At 39.5% G+C, this 15,637-nt stretch overlaps 1 protein-coding gene across 1 annotated transcript in view; it reads left to right on the top strand.

Moving 5' to 3' along the window:
• Positions 1-15,387, top strand: part of CCDC68 (coiled-coil domain containing 68) — a 58,604-nt gene extending 43,217 nt beyond the window's left edge. The window contains exons 8-11 of the mRNA XM_052660537.1: positions 3,502-3,607; positions 4,908-4,991; positions 12,361-12,437; positions 15,292-15,387. Coding sequence (XP_052516497.1) covers positions 3,502-3,607; positions 4,908-4,991; positions 12,361-12,437; positions 15,292-15,349 — 325 coding nt within the window. The 3' untranslated portion in view covers positions 15,350-15,387. The remainder of the gene's footprint in view (positions 1-3,501; positions 3,608-4,907; positions 4,992-12,360; positions 12,438-15,291) is intronic.
• The last annotated feature ends 250 nt before the right edge of the window (positions 15,388-15,637 follow it).

The raw sequence follows: 15,637 nt of genomic DNA, 5'->3' as shown, positions 1-15,637 counted from the left end.
TAGTGTATGATGCAGATAATTCTGAAAGCTCTACGGTTTCAAGAGTGCTTCCAGAAACACTTTTCTTCCATCTTAAGACCCATTTTTTATTTTTATTTATCTATGATGAGCTTAATAGTAATATTCTTGTGAAATACACAGGGAAAGTTCCCGAGTTTTATATTTTTGGGAGCATATCTACCTACCCCCATCCTTCTAAACACTTTTCGCATTTGGTCCTCAAGTTCTGGGTCATCATAAGACAAAATCAGACCATTTTGAATACTTACCTTTACTAATATACAGTATTTTCATATTTTATGAATTTTTAAAGCCAGCCTGGCTGTGCAAAGCATCCAAGTTCTTTCTCGTTGTCCCCCAGGAAAGTCCTGAGTCTGACTGCTCTTTCCCTCTTTTCTTTTCTCTTTTTCCCTCTTCTCTCTGGAGCAGTTTTGAACCTTAGCACCAGCTATTGGCCAGATTTCTGTTTGCCTTCTGTGCCTCTTTGATCCATAAATCAACACCTCATCCTTTTTGTGAAGTGCTTCAAGTCACTTTCTAATTTTTCTGCTGAGTTCCCGTGCCCTTGATTTATAGATGCTCTTTATATATTCTGGATACAGTGCCTTTATTAGTCATTTATGTTACTGAGATTCTGAGGCTATCTGATTAACTTTCATTTGATGATCAGTGGTTTTAAGTTTTTGTCTAGTCAAACTTATTAGTCTTTTCCTTTGCAGTTAATACTGTTCTGAGTCCTGTTGGGTTGGCCAAAAAGTTCATATGGAAAAACCCAAATGAACTTTTTTGCCAATCCAGGATTTTAACAATCTTTCTCTATTCCAAATTCATTAAAATACTCTTCTATATTATCTTCTTAAATTTTGGGGGTCCCCAGTTTTATCTTACATAGAATTTTTTTTTTGATGAGGTGTTCAGTTCAGTTCAGTCACTCAGTTGTGTCCGACTCTTTGCAACCCCATGAACTGCAGCACACCAGGCCTCCCTGTCTATCACCAACTCTCAGAGTTTACCCAAACTCATGTCCATTGAGTTGGTGATGCCATCCAACCATCTCGTCCTCTGTCGTCCCCCTCTCCTTCTGCCTTCAATCTTTCCCAACATCAGGGTCTTTTCCAATGAGTCAGCTCTTTGCATCAGGTGGCCAAAATATTGGAGTTTCAGCTTCAACATCAGTCCTTCCAGTGAACAGCCAGGAATGATTTCCTTTAGGATGGACTGGTTGGATCTCCTTGCAGTCCAAGGGACTCTCAAGAGTCTTCGACAACACCACAGTTCAAAAGCATCAATTCTTCGGCCCTCAGCTTTCTTTATAGTCCAACTCTCACATCCATACATGACCACTGGAAAAACCATAGCCTTGACTAGATAGACCTTTGTTGACAAAGTAATGTCTCTGCTTTTGAATATGCTGTCTAGGTTGGTCATAACTTTCCTTCCAAGGAGTAAGCGTCTTTTAATTTCATGGCTACAATCACCATCTGCAGTGATTTTGGATCCCCCCAAAATAAAGTCAGGCACTGTTTCTACTGTTTCCCCATCTATTTGCCATGAAGCAATGGGACCGGATGCCATGATCTTCGTTTTCTGAATATTGAGCTTTAAGCCAACTTTTTCACTCTCCTCTTTCACTTTCATCAAGAGGCTCTTTAGTTCTTCTTCACTTTCTGATGAGGTGAGGTTAGGATTAATCTTTTTCTTTTTTTCCTGTGAGTATCCAGTTTATCACAATATCATTTGTTGAAAATACCATCTTTTTTTAAATAATATTCTGTAACATCATCTTTGATATAATTTGTCTGTTGGTCTATCTCTGCTGTATATACGTAAATGTAAAATAAAAGTGGTGTGGTTATAGCATAATTAGTTTTATCAGTCTTCTGTAGATGAACATTTAGATTGTTTCCATTTTTAAAGTTGTGGACAATAATAAACTATATTTTATGTATATTTTATGACATATATATGGTATGTAATTGTACAGAACTTTTAGTAGAAATTATTTCATTCCTTAGGATAAATAATGATGGCTATCTTTATACATCATTTGTACTTGTGCAAACATTACTATAGTTTTTTCTAAAGCAATTTTTTTCTACAGTAAAACAAACTCTTTTTAAAACTCTCTTAAACAAGACTGAACAAGCGGAAAATTAAGATTGTCTTAAATATTGCAAGTTGCATGAAAGCTACTTGGTTTTAAGCAACTTTATTATATATTAAACATTATTGGGTGAACCGTAGTTTCTAGTACTAGCCTACTCAGAGCACTCAAAGGCTGGCTCAGGGACCATCAGAATCACTGGAACACCTAGAGCATGCTGGGACTGCAGATGCTCAGACCCTACTCCAGCTTGTTGGATCAAAGTATGCATTTAGTAAGATTCTTGACAATTTAATAAGATCTTCTAATACGTATTAAGTTTGAGAAGCAATGTTTTAGCACAGGATGTAAAACAATGGAAACTCTTTTTTAAAAATAAAAACAAGTTCTGTAGTGTCACATGAATTTCCATGACCTTTGTGATATTTGTAGACTATAAAAAGTCAGAATTGTGATTGCCTTGGATCTTGGCTACTAATTGTAAAGCCATAATAAGCTAAAATAAAATAGTACTGTGTAAAAACTCATTTTCCAAAAGTACATTCACTTTACCTCTTAAAGTGTACCATGCAATCTTATAGTGCTGTAAAGGTAAGGATTATTATATCTGTTGTACTGAGGCTTAGAAAGATAGTGTGATTCCAAAGTCACAATGCTCCCAAGTTTGGTGGTCTTGCCACAAGGCGTTTTGCCTCAAACTCTCATAATAGTGAAAAGAAGAGAAATAGTCAAAGCTGTATAATCAATACCAGCTACCTAAATGGAGCTTTGGGAAAGGATGAATAATCTAAATTCAAACTTCACTCATCTTTCTTCACCAAGGTTGATATGCACTCAAAATATTAGCCAGAATTTAATTTTTTTTCTTGCCTTATTTACAGGTAGTTAAACTAACAAAAACAAGTAACTCCTCCTCCTCCCCTAAAAGGCAAACACAGGCAATTCACTACATATATTAAACCCTGTATCCCTGAAAACTGGTTTCTGATATATATGAAAATTCCTGGCCCTGTGTTCTAATCCTACTATCCCAGTAATTATCTGTCTGTTATGGCTGCTAGGCCTACGGGTGCTCTCACAGGTGAGACAGATTAGTTACGTAAGTGCTTCATCTGGCTCAGTCCAACTTGACTCAGCTACCTGCTGGAAGGAGGGAAGTCACAGGTGGCCCCAGAGGAGCTTTTGACATGAACTGATCTTCACATTCAAGTTCATGTCTGAGCTAATCAGAGGCTGCTTCGTGGCTGTTTGTCTTCATGTGTCTTGTTTGGCGTAAGGCATCCTACACGCACGTTGCCCAGTAGGAGAGTAGTGTAGGAGGAGAGCTAGGTGGCACAGCTGTAAAAATAGCGGTATAATGCATTACCAAATCTTTCTTTTTTCCTTTGCATTTCTAGTTGCCAGGATCTTCAAAAGGAGATTTCCCTCCTCCAGGAGCAGATCTCACATCTGCAGTTTGTGATTCACTCCCAGCATCAGAACCTGCGCAGTGTCATCCAGGAGGTCAGGTTAATCAAGTGTGTTTCTCTGGCAGATGGTATGTTTACAGTGAGAAGACCAAATACACGCGCCTTGTCTGGACTCTGCAACTGAGATCCTTCTCCCCACTGACATTTCCTTTTTATTCCCATGAGACATGGCTCTCTTTTCAGTGTCCTCTTTTGTCCCTTTGCCCACACCTGTGATGTTCTCAGTGAACATATTTGGGAAATTATATTTACTCTTTAGAGGTTTCAGTGATTTTTTTTTTTTTTTACAGTGTTCTGAGCCAGGTAATGTACACTGTTCTTTAGAAGATTTTTTAGATTAAGAGATTCAGCCTTCTTAGGGAAGAAATGATCTGTTTTCATTATTTCATGAAAAACGGTTAATTTACATAGGGGGTGTGTTAGCACAGGGATGTGTTCTGGCCCTTCTTCACTGGAAACATCTCAGCAGGTGAAAGAGGTCATTGTGATGGCAGCCAGATGGATGGTGAATTGCACAGTCAATTTATGTCAATATTTATATTGATCTGATTTGGGAATTTGCTTTAGACTTAAAACCAGACCTTCATTTTTGTTTGCTATACAATATTCATTTCTAAATGGAGTCCTTCCAAATAACGCAAATGCCTTTCTAACACAATTGCAGCATTTGTACTTGGTTGGCTAGATCTCACCAAAAGGCCAGAGAGTTGAGTTGTGACAATTTGAGAGCCAGGGAGGATGGAGGGGGCATCCTATTTTACAGATGAGAAGGCTGAAGTCCACAGTAGTTAAATGGCAGAAGTGGCTTTGGAATCCACATGCTTCCTCTCTCACGGCATCATCCTGGAATTCATCACCCCACCTCCCCATCACCCCCACGTTGCCTCTTAGCAGATGTTCCTCCAAAGCAAAGTGGGCTTACCTTAACATGCTTCTGGTTGACCAGATCTCTGCTGCAGGGAGTCGCCCTGTGCCAGGCTGTGGCTTTCTGCCATGTCCACTGGCCTCTGCTTCTGCAGGAGGAAAGCATTATGGGATTGAGTCACAGACAAGGACCCGGGTTGCTTCCTACAGGATGCATCCTGCTGAGCTTGGCTTAAACGGGTTTTCTAAAGATTAAAATGTTTAATCGCACCAGCTGTGTGCTTTCTTGTCCCCAGGTGCCAATTTGTCCTGCTATTTTATGTAGCCTGCTGAGTCTGCTAATGCTCGGGATTTAATTTTGTTTATTTGATAAACATTATTTGACCACAGAAACCTGCACAATTTCTAACTTAAGGAACTATTCTCCATTGTCTGGCAAGATTTTTTCATTTCTATTTCTCAATTCTTAGATAGAGGCCTTAAAAAATAACTTAAAAGAACAAGATAAGAAAATTGAAGATCTGCAAGAAAAAGTTAACATACTGGAAGCCCAGGTAAGGAGGGCCTCTATTGTATATTTCAGTGTGAATGTGAGTATGTGTATGTTCAGTGTATCTGTGAGTCTGTATATGACTGTGTCCTCTGTGTGTATGTGACATGCCTGTGTGTGAGTTCCTTGTGTGATGGTGTACCGGTGTGACACTATGTCCAAGTATGTCTGTATGTGAATGTGTGTGTCTGTGTGGTTGTGTGTGACTGTGTGATTGTCTGTGTGACTGTGATTGTCTGTGTCTATGTGTGAATGCAGGTGTCTGTGTCTGTCTATGAGTGTCTTTTTGTGAATGTGTGTACACCTTCTATGCATAAGAATTAGAGCTTTGCCGGGGAGGTACTCTTAATAATTATTTATTATCAATACTACAGGCTTTCCTGGTGGCTCAGATGGTAAGGAATCTGCCTGCAATGCAGGAGACCCAGGTTCAATCCCTAGGTTTGGAAGATCCTCTGGAGAAGGAAATGGCAACCCACTCCAGTATTCTTGCTTGGAAAATCCCATGGACGGACGAGCCTGGGGGGTTACAGTCCCTGGGGTTGCAGAGTCGGACACGACTGAGTGATTGAACACACATCAATATTAAGTCATTGTTCAAGGTTCATTCAGATTTTCAGAAATCCTTTCTCTCTTGGGGAGATCAGTGGTACTATCTCTCCATGTAGACTTGAATTAGAAGCTTCGTCAAGGCTCCTCTTGTGTGAGATCAGCTCAGCCAGAGAGCCAGGTTTGCTGTCTCCTTCTTTCCCCACATCCTGAGATGTCTTCTCTCCTCCTCTTTCTTCATCCACATCCATCAGGGCATGCAAGCTTTGCCTCAGGGCTCACTGACTTCAACCTAATAGAAATTTACTTATGTTTCAGTGTTTTAAAACTAATCATGAATCTATAATTGACTGTGATACACTGTGATTTTCTGCCCACTCATCCCGTCTTGGGCTGGCTTCCCTGGTGGCTCAGACGGTAAAGCGTCTGCCTGCAATGCGGGAGACCCGGGTCTGATCCCTGAGTCGGGAAGATCCCCTGGAGAAGGAAATAGCAACCCACTCCAGTATTCTAGCCTGGGAAATCCCATGGATGGAGGAGCCTGGTAGGCTACAGTCCATGGGATCGCAGAGTCAGACACGACTGAGCAACTTCACTGCGTCCCCTCTTGATGGGGAAGCCCTTTTTAGGCATTCAGCTGCAGCCCTAGGCTGGTGGTGTTCCCCCGCTGCCCCTCCGCTCGCAGGAAGCACAGCAAAGCCTCGTGGTCATTGGAGTGCTTGAGGACGCCTGTGCCTCCCGCCCAGCTTTGCTTGGTGCGCAGTGTCAGCCCTCCTGTCTCTGCTGAGTGACTCTTCACGGGCCGCCTGGGCCTACTCACCTTTTCTACTCCGTCCCTCGGTATTGTGGACCCTCTGTGTGTCATGCTGTGCTATTCCGTGAAAGACAGAGATGCTCTGCCTTCCGTGGAAATCTCCTCCTCTTTTGGAGCTGCGCTGCTCCCCCGGACAGGCCAGAGAGGAGCGCGGCGATCCGACTCCCAGCACACGCCTTACCATTCCTCCCACCTTCACATCCGTTCTGCTTTCCTCAAACAGAAGGAAAAAAGTCATCATAACATAGAGAGGCCGTAAATATTTTGCACCGTAGGTCTTGTAGCCATCTCCCTGTCTTGCCATTTCTGCCTTCCTAGAGGACCACTGTTATCTTTATTCTAGAGGGTAAGCTCATGGAATCTTGGGTTTTCCTTAGATTCTCACCTAATCTAGGTTATCAGGGACCGTTTGCTTGAGGCTTATAGCTCTGTGGAGCTGAAAAATGTAGTGATTCTAGAATAGTTGGCTCAGATCGATGTCCACTCAAGCACCCTTAACCGCTTGTCGGTTTACATCCGGTAATGTGATTCAGGTCACATTAGAGCCTCTTCCTCCGAAGAAATGTCTCTGAAGGCATTTTCTCACAGCTTTTCTTACATAGTAGCCTTTGGCAAATGTTATTTATAAAGGATTTTCTCTTAACCTATTTTAATAACTATTTTTCTCTTTTTACAGAACTAACATATGTTCATCCATCCTGTACAAAGTAGGAAAGACAGATAAGCAAATATAACAAGTAAATCACTCAAATATACTGCCCATGGGCAGTTATTCAGCACGGTTACGTATATCTCTATTTCTGTAGGAATTTTGTGCCTGTTACATACTTGTGTGCATATATTAAAATACAGACTATATATGGCACCATTTTATTGTAAACTTTTGTTTCATCAACTTTTTCCATGTTGTTAATTCTGTAATTAAGTCTGTAAAGTCTTATTGAGTGGGTACTGTGGTGTTGGCACTAAGTTTGGGAAAACAGTGTTAAACAAAATAGACATGAGCCTTGCTCTCTGGAATGTACTATCTAGTGAAGGGGACAGACAGAAGTACATTAACATGTAACTAACAGTACCATGGAAAGGTTCTGCAGGAAAAGGATAAGATGCTCTGGGCAATGACACCGGGTGGAGGAGTGTATGTGGGCCATTTAGATTGGTGGGTGGGAGGACTCTCTCTAGAAAAATGAATTTCAGCGTGAACTTTGTGGGAATTGGGTGGTAGGGCATGTCAGGTAGCCAGACAGGAGGCCATTGTGGGTGCTTCTAATCTAAGGGGTTAGATCATGAAAGGCCTTTAGGCCATTCTACGGTATAACAAGAAGGTCTTTGCTTACCAGTCAAATTAAATTAACATTATCCTTTTAATGTTTCCACTGTACCAAAGTTTCCACTGTACTGTTATGAAATAATCTAATTAACTTCATCCCTACTGTTGGATTGCTTTCCAGGATAGCTTTTGTAAACAGCAATGAACTCAATGTACTTGTACAAGTATTTTACTGATTATTTGTATAATTGCTTCCTTCCTGAAGATAAAATTTTAGAAACAGAATTGGTAACTCAAAGACCAGATCCATCTTGAAGATTGTTGATATGTGCTCCAATTTTCTGTGTCTGCTGGATCAGACATCTGCTTCAGCGGCCACAGCTGCACCTTCAGCATGCTTTCAGTCTTTCAGTTCTGACATTTCTGACCTGCTAATAGCCCTCTTTTTTATCCTCTTTATTTTTAAGGGATTTCAATATTTAAAAATCCTTTGCTGTTGTTTTAATGAAATCTAAGAAAGTTGAGATGAAAAACACAAGTGTTCAGTTTCCCATTTTGAGCTGGGATTCTCCCTCCGATCCAAGTTTATCTGTACTTCAAAGCGGTCAGGTGTGAGGTAGGGATCTAATGTTTTAGTCATTTCCCTATTGAGCAGTCTGGCCTTCCTTCATTAAGTTGAAACGCCTGTGTATCCTAGGCTAAATTTCTATTCTGGGAATCCGTTCCAGTGGTGTGTCTGCCTGTTTGGCTCCTTCTGCTTTAATTATCATAATCTGTCATAGTCTATGATGTCAGACACGACTGAGTCGTCGCTGACTCCTTGCGACCCCATGGACTGTAGCCTGCCAGGCTCCTCCATCCACGGGATTTTCCAGGCAACAATACTGGAGTGGGTGGCCATTTCCTTCTCCAGGGTATCTTCCCAGCTCAGGGATCAAAGCTAGGTCTCCTGCATTGCAGGTAGACTTTTACCATTTCAGCTACCCGGGAATCCCATCATAATCTGTAGTACCTTTCAGCTGGAGAGGTTGTTGTCTTTCTTTGATCTTTCATTATGGTGTTAGGTGCTGGTCATCCCTAATGAAGTGCCAGCCCTCTTCACAGAGTCAGGGCATCAGTGGTGCTACTGCTTCTAAGTCAATCTAATGTTCTTTAGTTGTGTCTCTATTTGCATCATCCCCAAAGCTAATTTTATTGTCCTAAGTAACCTGGCAATCCATACACTACTAAGGCCAATTGGCCTTTTGGTGTAATAGTCAAACCAGAAAAATGTATTGTTCCCATTGTATTGCTTCCATATCCTCAAATTTAGCAAATAATTGCTGACTAGTCATTCAGTGTAATAGGAGGAAGCAACAGATTGCATTCCCTTCATGAAACTTCTTGGTTGCGTGCAGTCCGTCTATACAAGGCTGCCATTCCTATAGCCTCTTCTCTAAGAAAACTCCACAGTGATGAGACAGCATCTCTCAGTACTGCCTAAGATTCTCTGTATGAAGCTGAGTCAAACTACTATTTTTTAACACTTTTTTACATAAAAAGTCTTCAAATTATAGTGGTATTGATGAATGTCTTTGTGATTTTGAAATGTATTATCTTCAGCAGGTAAATAGTTTCCTGCCCTGCAGGGAATGTTATAATGCCCATTTCAGCTTTAATAAAACTCATCCAAGCCACATTAATTTATTTATTCAGCAAGTAGTTTTGTGTGTTTATGATGTACCAGGAAATGTTCCAAGAGGTAGATATATGGTATAAACAGGACAGACTGTCCTGATCTCATCTAGCTTTATTTTATTGAAGATGTGTACAATAAATACATGAACAAATAAAGCACAGCTTAATTAGGGAGGGGTAACTGCTCCAAGAAGAGCAAAACAATACGACAGTTACAAAGTGATGGGAGTCAGGAAGGGTGTCTCTGAGCCTGTGGTCTTGAACTAGGTACCTGAATAGAGTGAGTGCTTGAGCTGGAGTGAGCCTGTTTCTAGTCTAGCCCTGGTCAGTACTTCGTTATGAAGATCTTAAACTGAAGTGACATGTGAAGGGGTGTCCTGTCTTGCATTACAAACTTAAGATCATGACCTATTTTGAAATAACAGTGTGAGCTGATTCTGTTTATGAAAAATTGATCACCAGAGCTGAACAATCCTTTTAAAGATGTCAACTTTCTAAACCATAGAGACAGCATCTTTTTCTTATCCATAATCAACACACGTGTCTCTTTGAAGGCATGCTGCATATTTCATTTTGTTTAATCCTCAAAGCTACTTTGGGTGAAAGTTATTAATTACTACATTCCCTAAGGGAATAAACTGAGATTCAGAGAAATTAAGACACTTGTTCAAAATGACTCAGCTGCATTCAAGTCTTCCTGGCTTGAAGCACATGCTTTTCTTCCCCCACTATCTACTTATCTGGGTGATCAAATAAGTGTGTGTGTGTGTGTGTGCAAATAGGCATGTGTGTCAATATACACATAGGTATATGAATTTAGAAATATTTATTTCTATACACTTAGCATATATGCTTAGAAATGAATAGTAATAATGTTAAGTTTTCAGGGCCATTTATATGTATTTGAGCCATTGTCACAGCTATTACATTAATATTTTTAATATTTTCTAGAGTTTTGAATCATGAAAACAAATATTTTTTTCTAACCTAGCAAGGATTTTTTTTCTCCCTCCACAAGGGGAATAAAAATTCACTCATCTAAATCTGCTCTCTTTTTTCATTTCAGTCTTTGAGGATTTTAAACCTCTTTTAAGTCTCAACAGGAAATTTCTGCTTAACTCTGCCAAAATTATTTACTTTTCTTTCTACTTGGCATGTCTTCATCATCTTAATTTACAGCTCTGAAGTTTATCTTACATTTCATGCATTTCTAACGTCTTCACTAATGACCTGCTCATACGGAGATGCATCTTAAGAAATTACTCCATTTTCTAGACTTTGAAGAGTATCCTACTTTATGTAATCACCACATCCCTAAAATTTAATTTACTTCCAAGACTGTTTTGCTAGCAGTTTAAGTATGCAAAAATTCAGTTCTTCTGGAAAATTGTTTCAGTGAACTATCCTTGGGTAGACTCAATAATGGTGGACTTACTCTGGCCATTAATTTATAATTTTGTAAACTAAGGATATAATTAAAGCATATGAAAGTCCATGAATAAAAATTAAAGAGCTAATTCTATTTGATGAAATAAATCACCACAGAAGTTGAAATATGTGAAAATAAAGACAGTCTAAATTGATAACACTTACACTTGTGTATTTTTTGGAACCTAACAACTTGAGAAAGTAGGAGTTTGTTTGGGAAAACACCCAATAATTTCTACATACTTGTCCAGCCACAGCAATATTTTTATTCCAGTGCTTGTTGTCATCATGATATTGAGTTTCAAGTTGTACTTCATGACTTATAAAGTATTGTACAGAAAGGAGTTTTTCTCAGTCTTGAACTTGGCCCTGATAAATGCAGGCACTTGTTTGGAATGTATATTCAATTTATCTCCATTATACAAGGAACACCTTTATCATCAGTTTGTCAAATTCGAAATACCTTTCCTGGGTGAGATTTAGGCACTTAACTCTTGAAATATCACAGTGAAATGATTCATGTAGGAAGAATTTTGCTCCATCTTTTCATTGTTATTCCATGTAGATGCTGAGGGATGAGAATGTGCCAAGTTCATATCTTGTCTTGGCTTTCCTTAGTTCAGTGGGTCTTCATCTTAACTGCACATGAGTATCACCTGTGGAGTTTTGAGACCTCCAGAACACTGACTGCAACCAAATAAAACAGAAACTTTGGATGTAGGACCCAGGCATCAGTAGGTTGTAAATCTCCCAGGTAATCCTAATATACAACCAACACTGAAAACCACTCCTTCAGTCCAGGAGGCTCTCCTATGTGAGCAGGTATCTTAAAACCTATCACTTGGCCACCCTGGGTTTCCGATTCAATGGCTTGGTTGGGAATTGAGGATGTGCAGTCCTAATAGGTTCCCAGGGGATGTTAAAACTGTTGATCTCAGGCTTATGCTTTCAAAACTGTGCCTCCATCCTTTTTCTATCCCTTTTTTCCACCTCGCCCATTTCACCTTGTCTTATAGGTCCAGGTAAACCCAAGGAAGTCCAAGGGCACATCCAGATTTGAAATATGATCATATGCTACGTTTCTTCCACCTTATATAAGATAGACAGGCTGTGTATCATTTAGCGCTAGTATAGAGAGGAAGAAACAGAGGCTTCGATGAGAAAATTGAGACTAAGGCTTCCATGAACTGAAAGAACAGATGGTGCCTGTCTGTGTTCATGGAGTTTCTAATCAAGAGATTGCACCAGAAAGACAAATATGTAATCAATATTGTGAATATCTTTCAAAAGGTTCTTTAATAAAGTTCTTTCATGAAGTTCTTTGCATCTGTCCATATAAAAGAAACTGTAAAATGAAACAGTTCAGCTGCTGAATTTCAGAAGCTAAGCCAAAATACTAAATTTGAATCCCTTGGTAAATGAGGCATTTTTCAAGGTGTGTGTTTTTGGAAGTGATATTTAGGGACTCTCAACAAGCTTATGTCCTGTGTTCTAACAGAATGACTGGAACAGCAGATTGACTGCTAAGAAGGGATGTAGGTGGTGGGTCAACCAAGATTACTGAGCGTGGGACCAGTAAAGGTGCTGCCTGTGTGATCGCTGCACATTTTTTTTTTTTTTTTTTTCAATTTTTAGAACGAAGAACTAAAAACCAAGGTGGCGCTCTGGCCTGAAACTCCTAGGACGAAGGTATCTAAGGCTGTCTCTACAAGGTAAGGCCTTTCTTCTCCCACCACCTTCTGACTTTGTGACCCCTGTCGAACATGTTTGACATTCATCCCACTTGAGTAAGAATCCAATCCGTGAATACTTATGTAATCCTGTGTTTCCTGTCTGTCTCCCAGTTCTTTGAGAACGGAAACTGTATTGATCTTGCTTACCACTGACTGAATCCCTGAAATCTGATGCATGAATACTTACGTTAAGAGTAAATGAATGAATAAGTTTAGATATCTTTTCCTTCCTCTTTGGTATAAAGCAAGCCCAGTCTTGGCTTCAACACTTACTCCAAACAGTACAGATTACCCCCTCTACCATTCTTGTCCCTCCATCGCTTGTATTTTCTGTGCCATTGATAGGCATTTTAATCATAAAAAGTGTATATTTAGTGAAATTTCCATGTCTGTATCTCAAATCAAAGAGATTGTAAATGTCAAGAGGGCAAGAATAGTTCTTTATTTTCCACTTTATTTCCTGTATTGTTAAGGACAAGTGTCTTTAATAACTACCTAGTAATGAGTGAATGAAGCAGTGATAATGACCCCTAAAGCAATGGAAATGATAGCTGAAACCATCAAATCACTTTCTAAGGTTGACACAATCTGAAGTGACAGGTCGGTGGAAAAAAAAGACTTCTGAGTTCAAATCTCATTTCCATAATACTCCATGAAATTATCACTTAAAAGAAAACATAGTCTGTAATTACATGAATCATTTTGAAAGTGATTAAAAACTTCCTGTTCTGGCAGCTTTTAAATTTCCCCGTCTGGTCTCTCTAGGGCAGAAACCCATTTTCTGAAACTCTCTTCTGCACAGTGCCTGACATGAAGAAATCAGGTCCCCTATGATTAGCATCAGTCTAGGAATTCAGGCAGATCCATCGCCCTTTTCAAAACACCCTGCAACCATGCTTCACTTTGCTAATGATGTATGTAATTAGGGACTAGAGATGGAGCCGTTAGGGATCAAGCTTTCTAAAATCTCTGGGCCCCTAGATGCTAAGTTATTAACTTTTTTGGCCAGTAGCCCTGCAACATCTAATAAAGAAAAATTAAGCCTAAGAAGTGTAATATTAGGTGAAATGCCTACATTTTAGAAGCAATGAAAAAAAAAAATTGAGTCACTTCATGAGGGGAAGAGATGAAGAGTTTAGACTAGAAAGGCAAACGTGGTGACTTCCCTGCTGGTTTTGTGGTTAAGACTTCACCTTCCAACAGAGGGGATGCAGGTTCTATCCCTGCTTGAGAAGCTAAGATACTGTATACATCATGGCCAAAAAACCAAAACAAAAAAGGAGAGAAGCAATATTGGAACAAATTCAATAAAGACTTTTTAAATGGTCCATATAAAAAAAATCTTAAAGAAAACAGCAAGCCAGACTTTGCAAGGGAAGGGAGGATGGTCAACTTTAGCTCCCTTCCTGGGCACCTTCTCTTGGAGTCGTGAAGCATCGTGCCAGTCTCAGCTGTTCTGACCCTGCAGAGAATGGAATCAAGAGTGGAACAGAGGAGGGAGCAACAAGTGGTCTCTGTATTGACTGTATTGAGTGTTGAGACTCGGGCTGGTACAAGGAGGATGAATTTGAGACAATGACTTCTTATGGCCAATTCTTTAGCTTCAGTTAATTAATAAAGGTAGTTTTAAAGACTTTTTTCCTCCTATAACTTGGGAAAGGCGAAATGGGAAAATCTCCTAATTGAAGCAGGGAAACTGGACTGAATATGTCCTTTGGTTTATGATTTTTTATGAAGTTCCAATAGTAATGATATATCTATAATGGTAGCTCTCATATTTGCAAAATCAAATCTGACCAATTGGTTATTTGAGAATGTAAGTGGTAGTATGGTTTGGTAAATCTAGAGTCACCAAAATAAAATGGAATTATAACTTTAGGGAGGAACTGGAATATAAAAGTGGCCATTCTTGCAAGGAAAAAAAGAATCACATACATTTAAAATGTATCTTGGCAAATCTTTTAAATCACTTATGAAATAGAGTTCTATGTTATTTTTCAATAAGTACAGAAAACAAGGAATTTTTTTCAAGCATTAAAACATATAGATGTTTCTCAAACTGAACACCAGAGGAATGGTCTTCTGGATATTAAAGATCAGGTTGTTTGAAAATAGCAAAAGAGCAACAATAAAATATGCATGAATATATATATATATGTATACGTGTGCACACAGATATCAATGTGTGTGCATATAAATATGTACATATATTTGTATATATATATTAAACTAGATTCACACACTGAGAAGTTTAAGCTATGATAAACCCACAGAACTAAAACATTCTGAGGGAACGGTTGATTTATGTGTGCCATCTCGAGTCACTCTGGTGCACGTCTTCACTGAGTAGAAGGGCAAATACACTCTCCCTCTTCCTCGCCCTGTCCTCTTACAGCTGGATGAATTTACATAAGGTAATGCTTCCGAAGGGCTTCCCTAGTGGATCAGTGGTAAAAAATCCACCTGCAATGCAAGAGATGTGGGTTGGTCCCTGGGTTGGGAGATTCCCTGGAGGAGGGCATGGCAACCCACTCCAATACTCTTGCCTGGGAAATCCCATGGACAGAGGAGCCTGGCGGGCTGCAGTCTGTGGAGTCACAAAGAGTCAGACACAAGTCAGCAACTAAACAACAACAAGGCTTCCATAACATGCTTTCTGCTGTGTCTCATGGGGAACTAGAATCAATCAATTAACCATCATTTCTCAGGCTGAAGCAATTAACAGAGCCTTGGCAGTACAGCAGCAGTGGTGATGGTAACGGTGGTGATACTCCAACTGTAACAATAAAGTTTTATGTGCCCGGTTTTGATAATTGTGTGGTCTTTTCTACAGTGAACTGAAGACTGAAGGCACAACCCCATATTTGATGTTGGTGAGACTACGGAAGTGAATTGGCTGGCTGGAGATCTGAATGAGAAAGATGACTACTTGGGTCTTATTTGTTCCTTGAAACAGTCTAAACACATATTAAAATGGTTCAATGCCAGTATTTAATGGAATTTGTTGTATGGTAGTCAATGTATACATCAATAGCTTTGCAGGAAGATGTTTCATAAAATCAAACAAAGGAAATATATATTCAAGAGACTGGATGCCCTCCCATGATGGAAGATGAATTTTGCTTACACTTAAAAAAAAACTGAATCTTTTTTATTTTTATTTTTTGCAAATATTTGCT

This window comes from Budorcas taxicolor, chromosome 22 (genome assembly GCF_023091745.1).
Source record: "Budorcas taxicolor isolate Tak-1 chromosome 22, Takin1.1, whole genome shotgun sequence".
NCBI lineage: Eukaryota > Metazoa > Chordata > Mammalia > Artiodactyla > Bovidae > Budorcas > Budorcas taxicolor.
The sequence above is the reverse complement of the archived record's forward strand: the minus strand, read 5'-3'. Positions and strand labels throughout refer to the sequence as shown.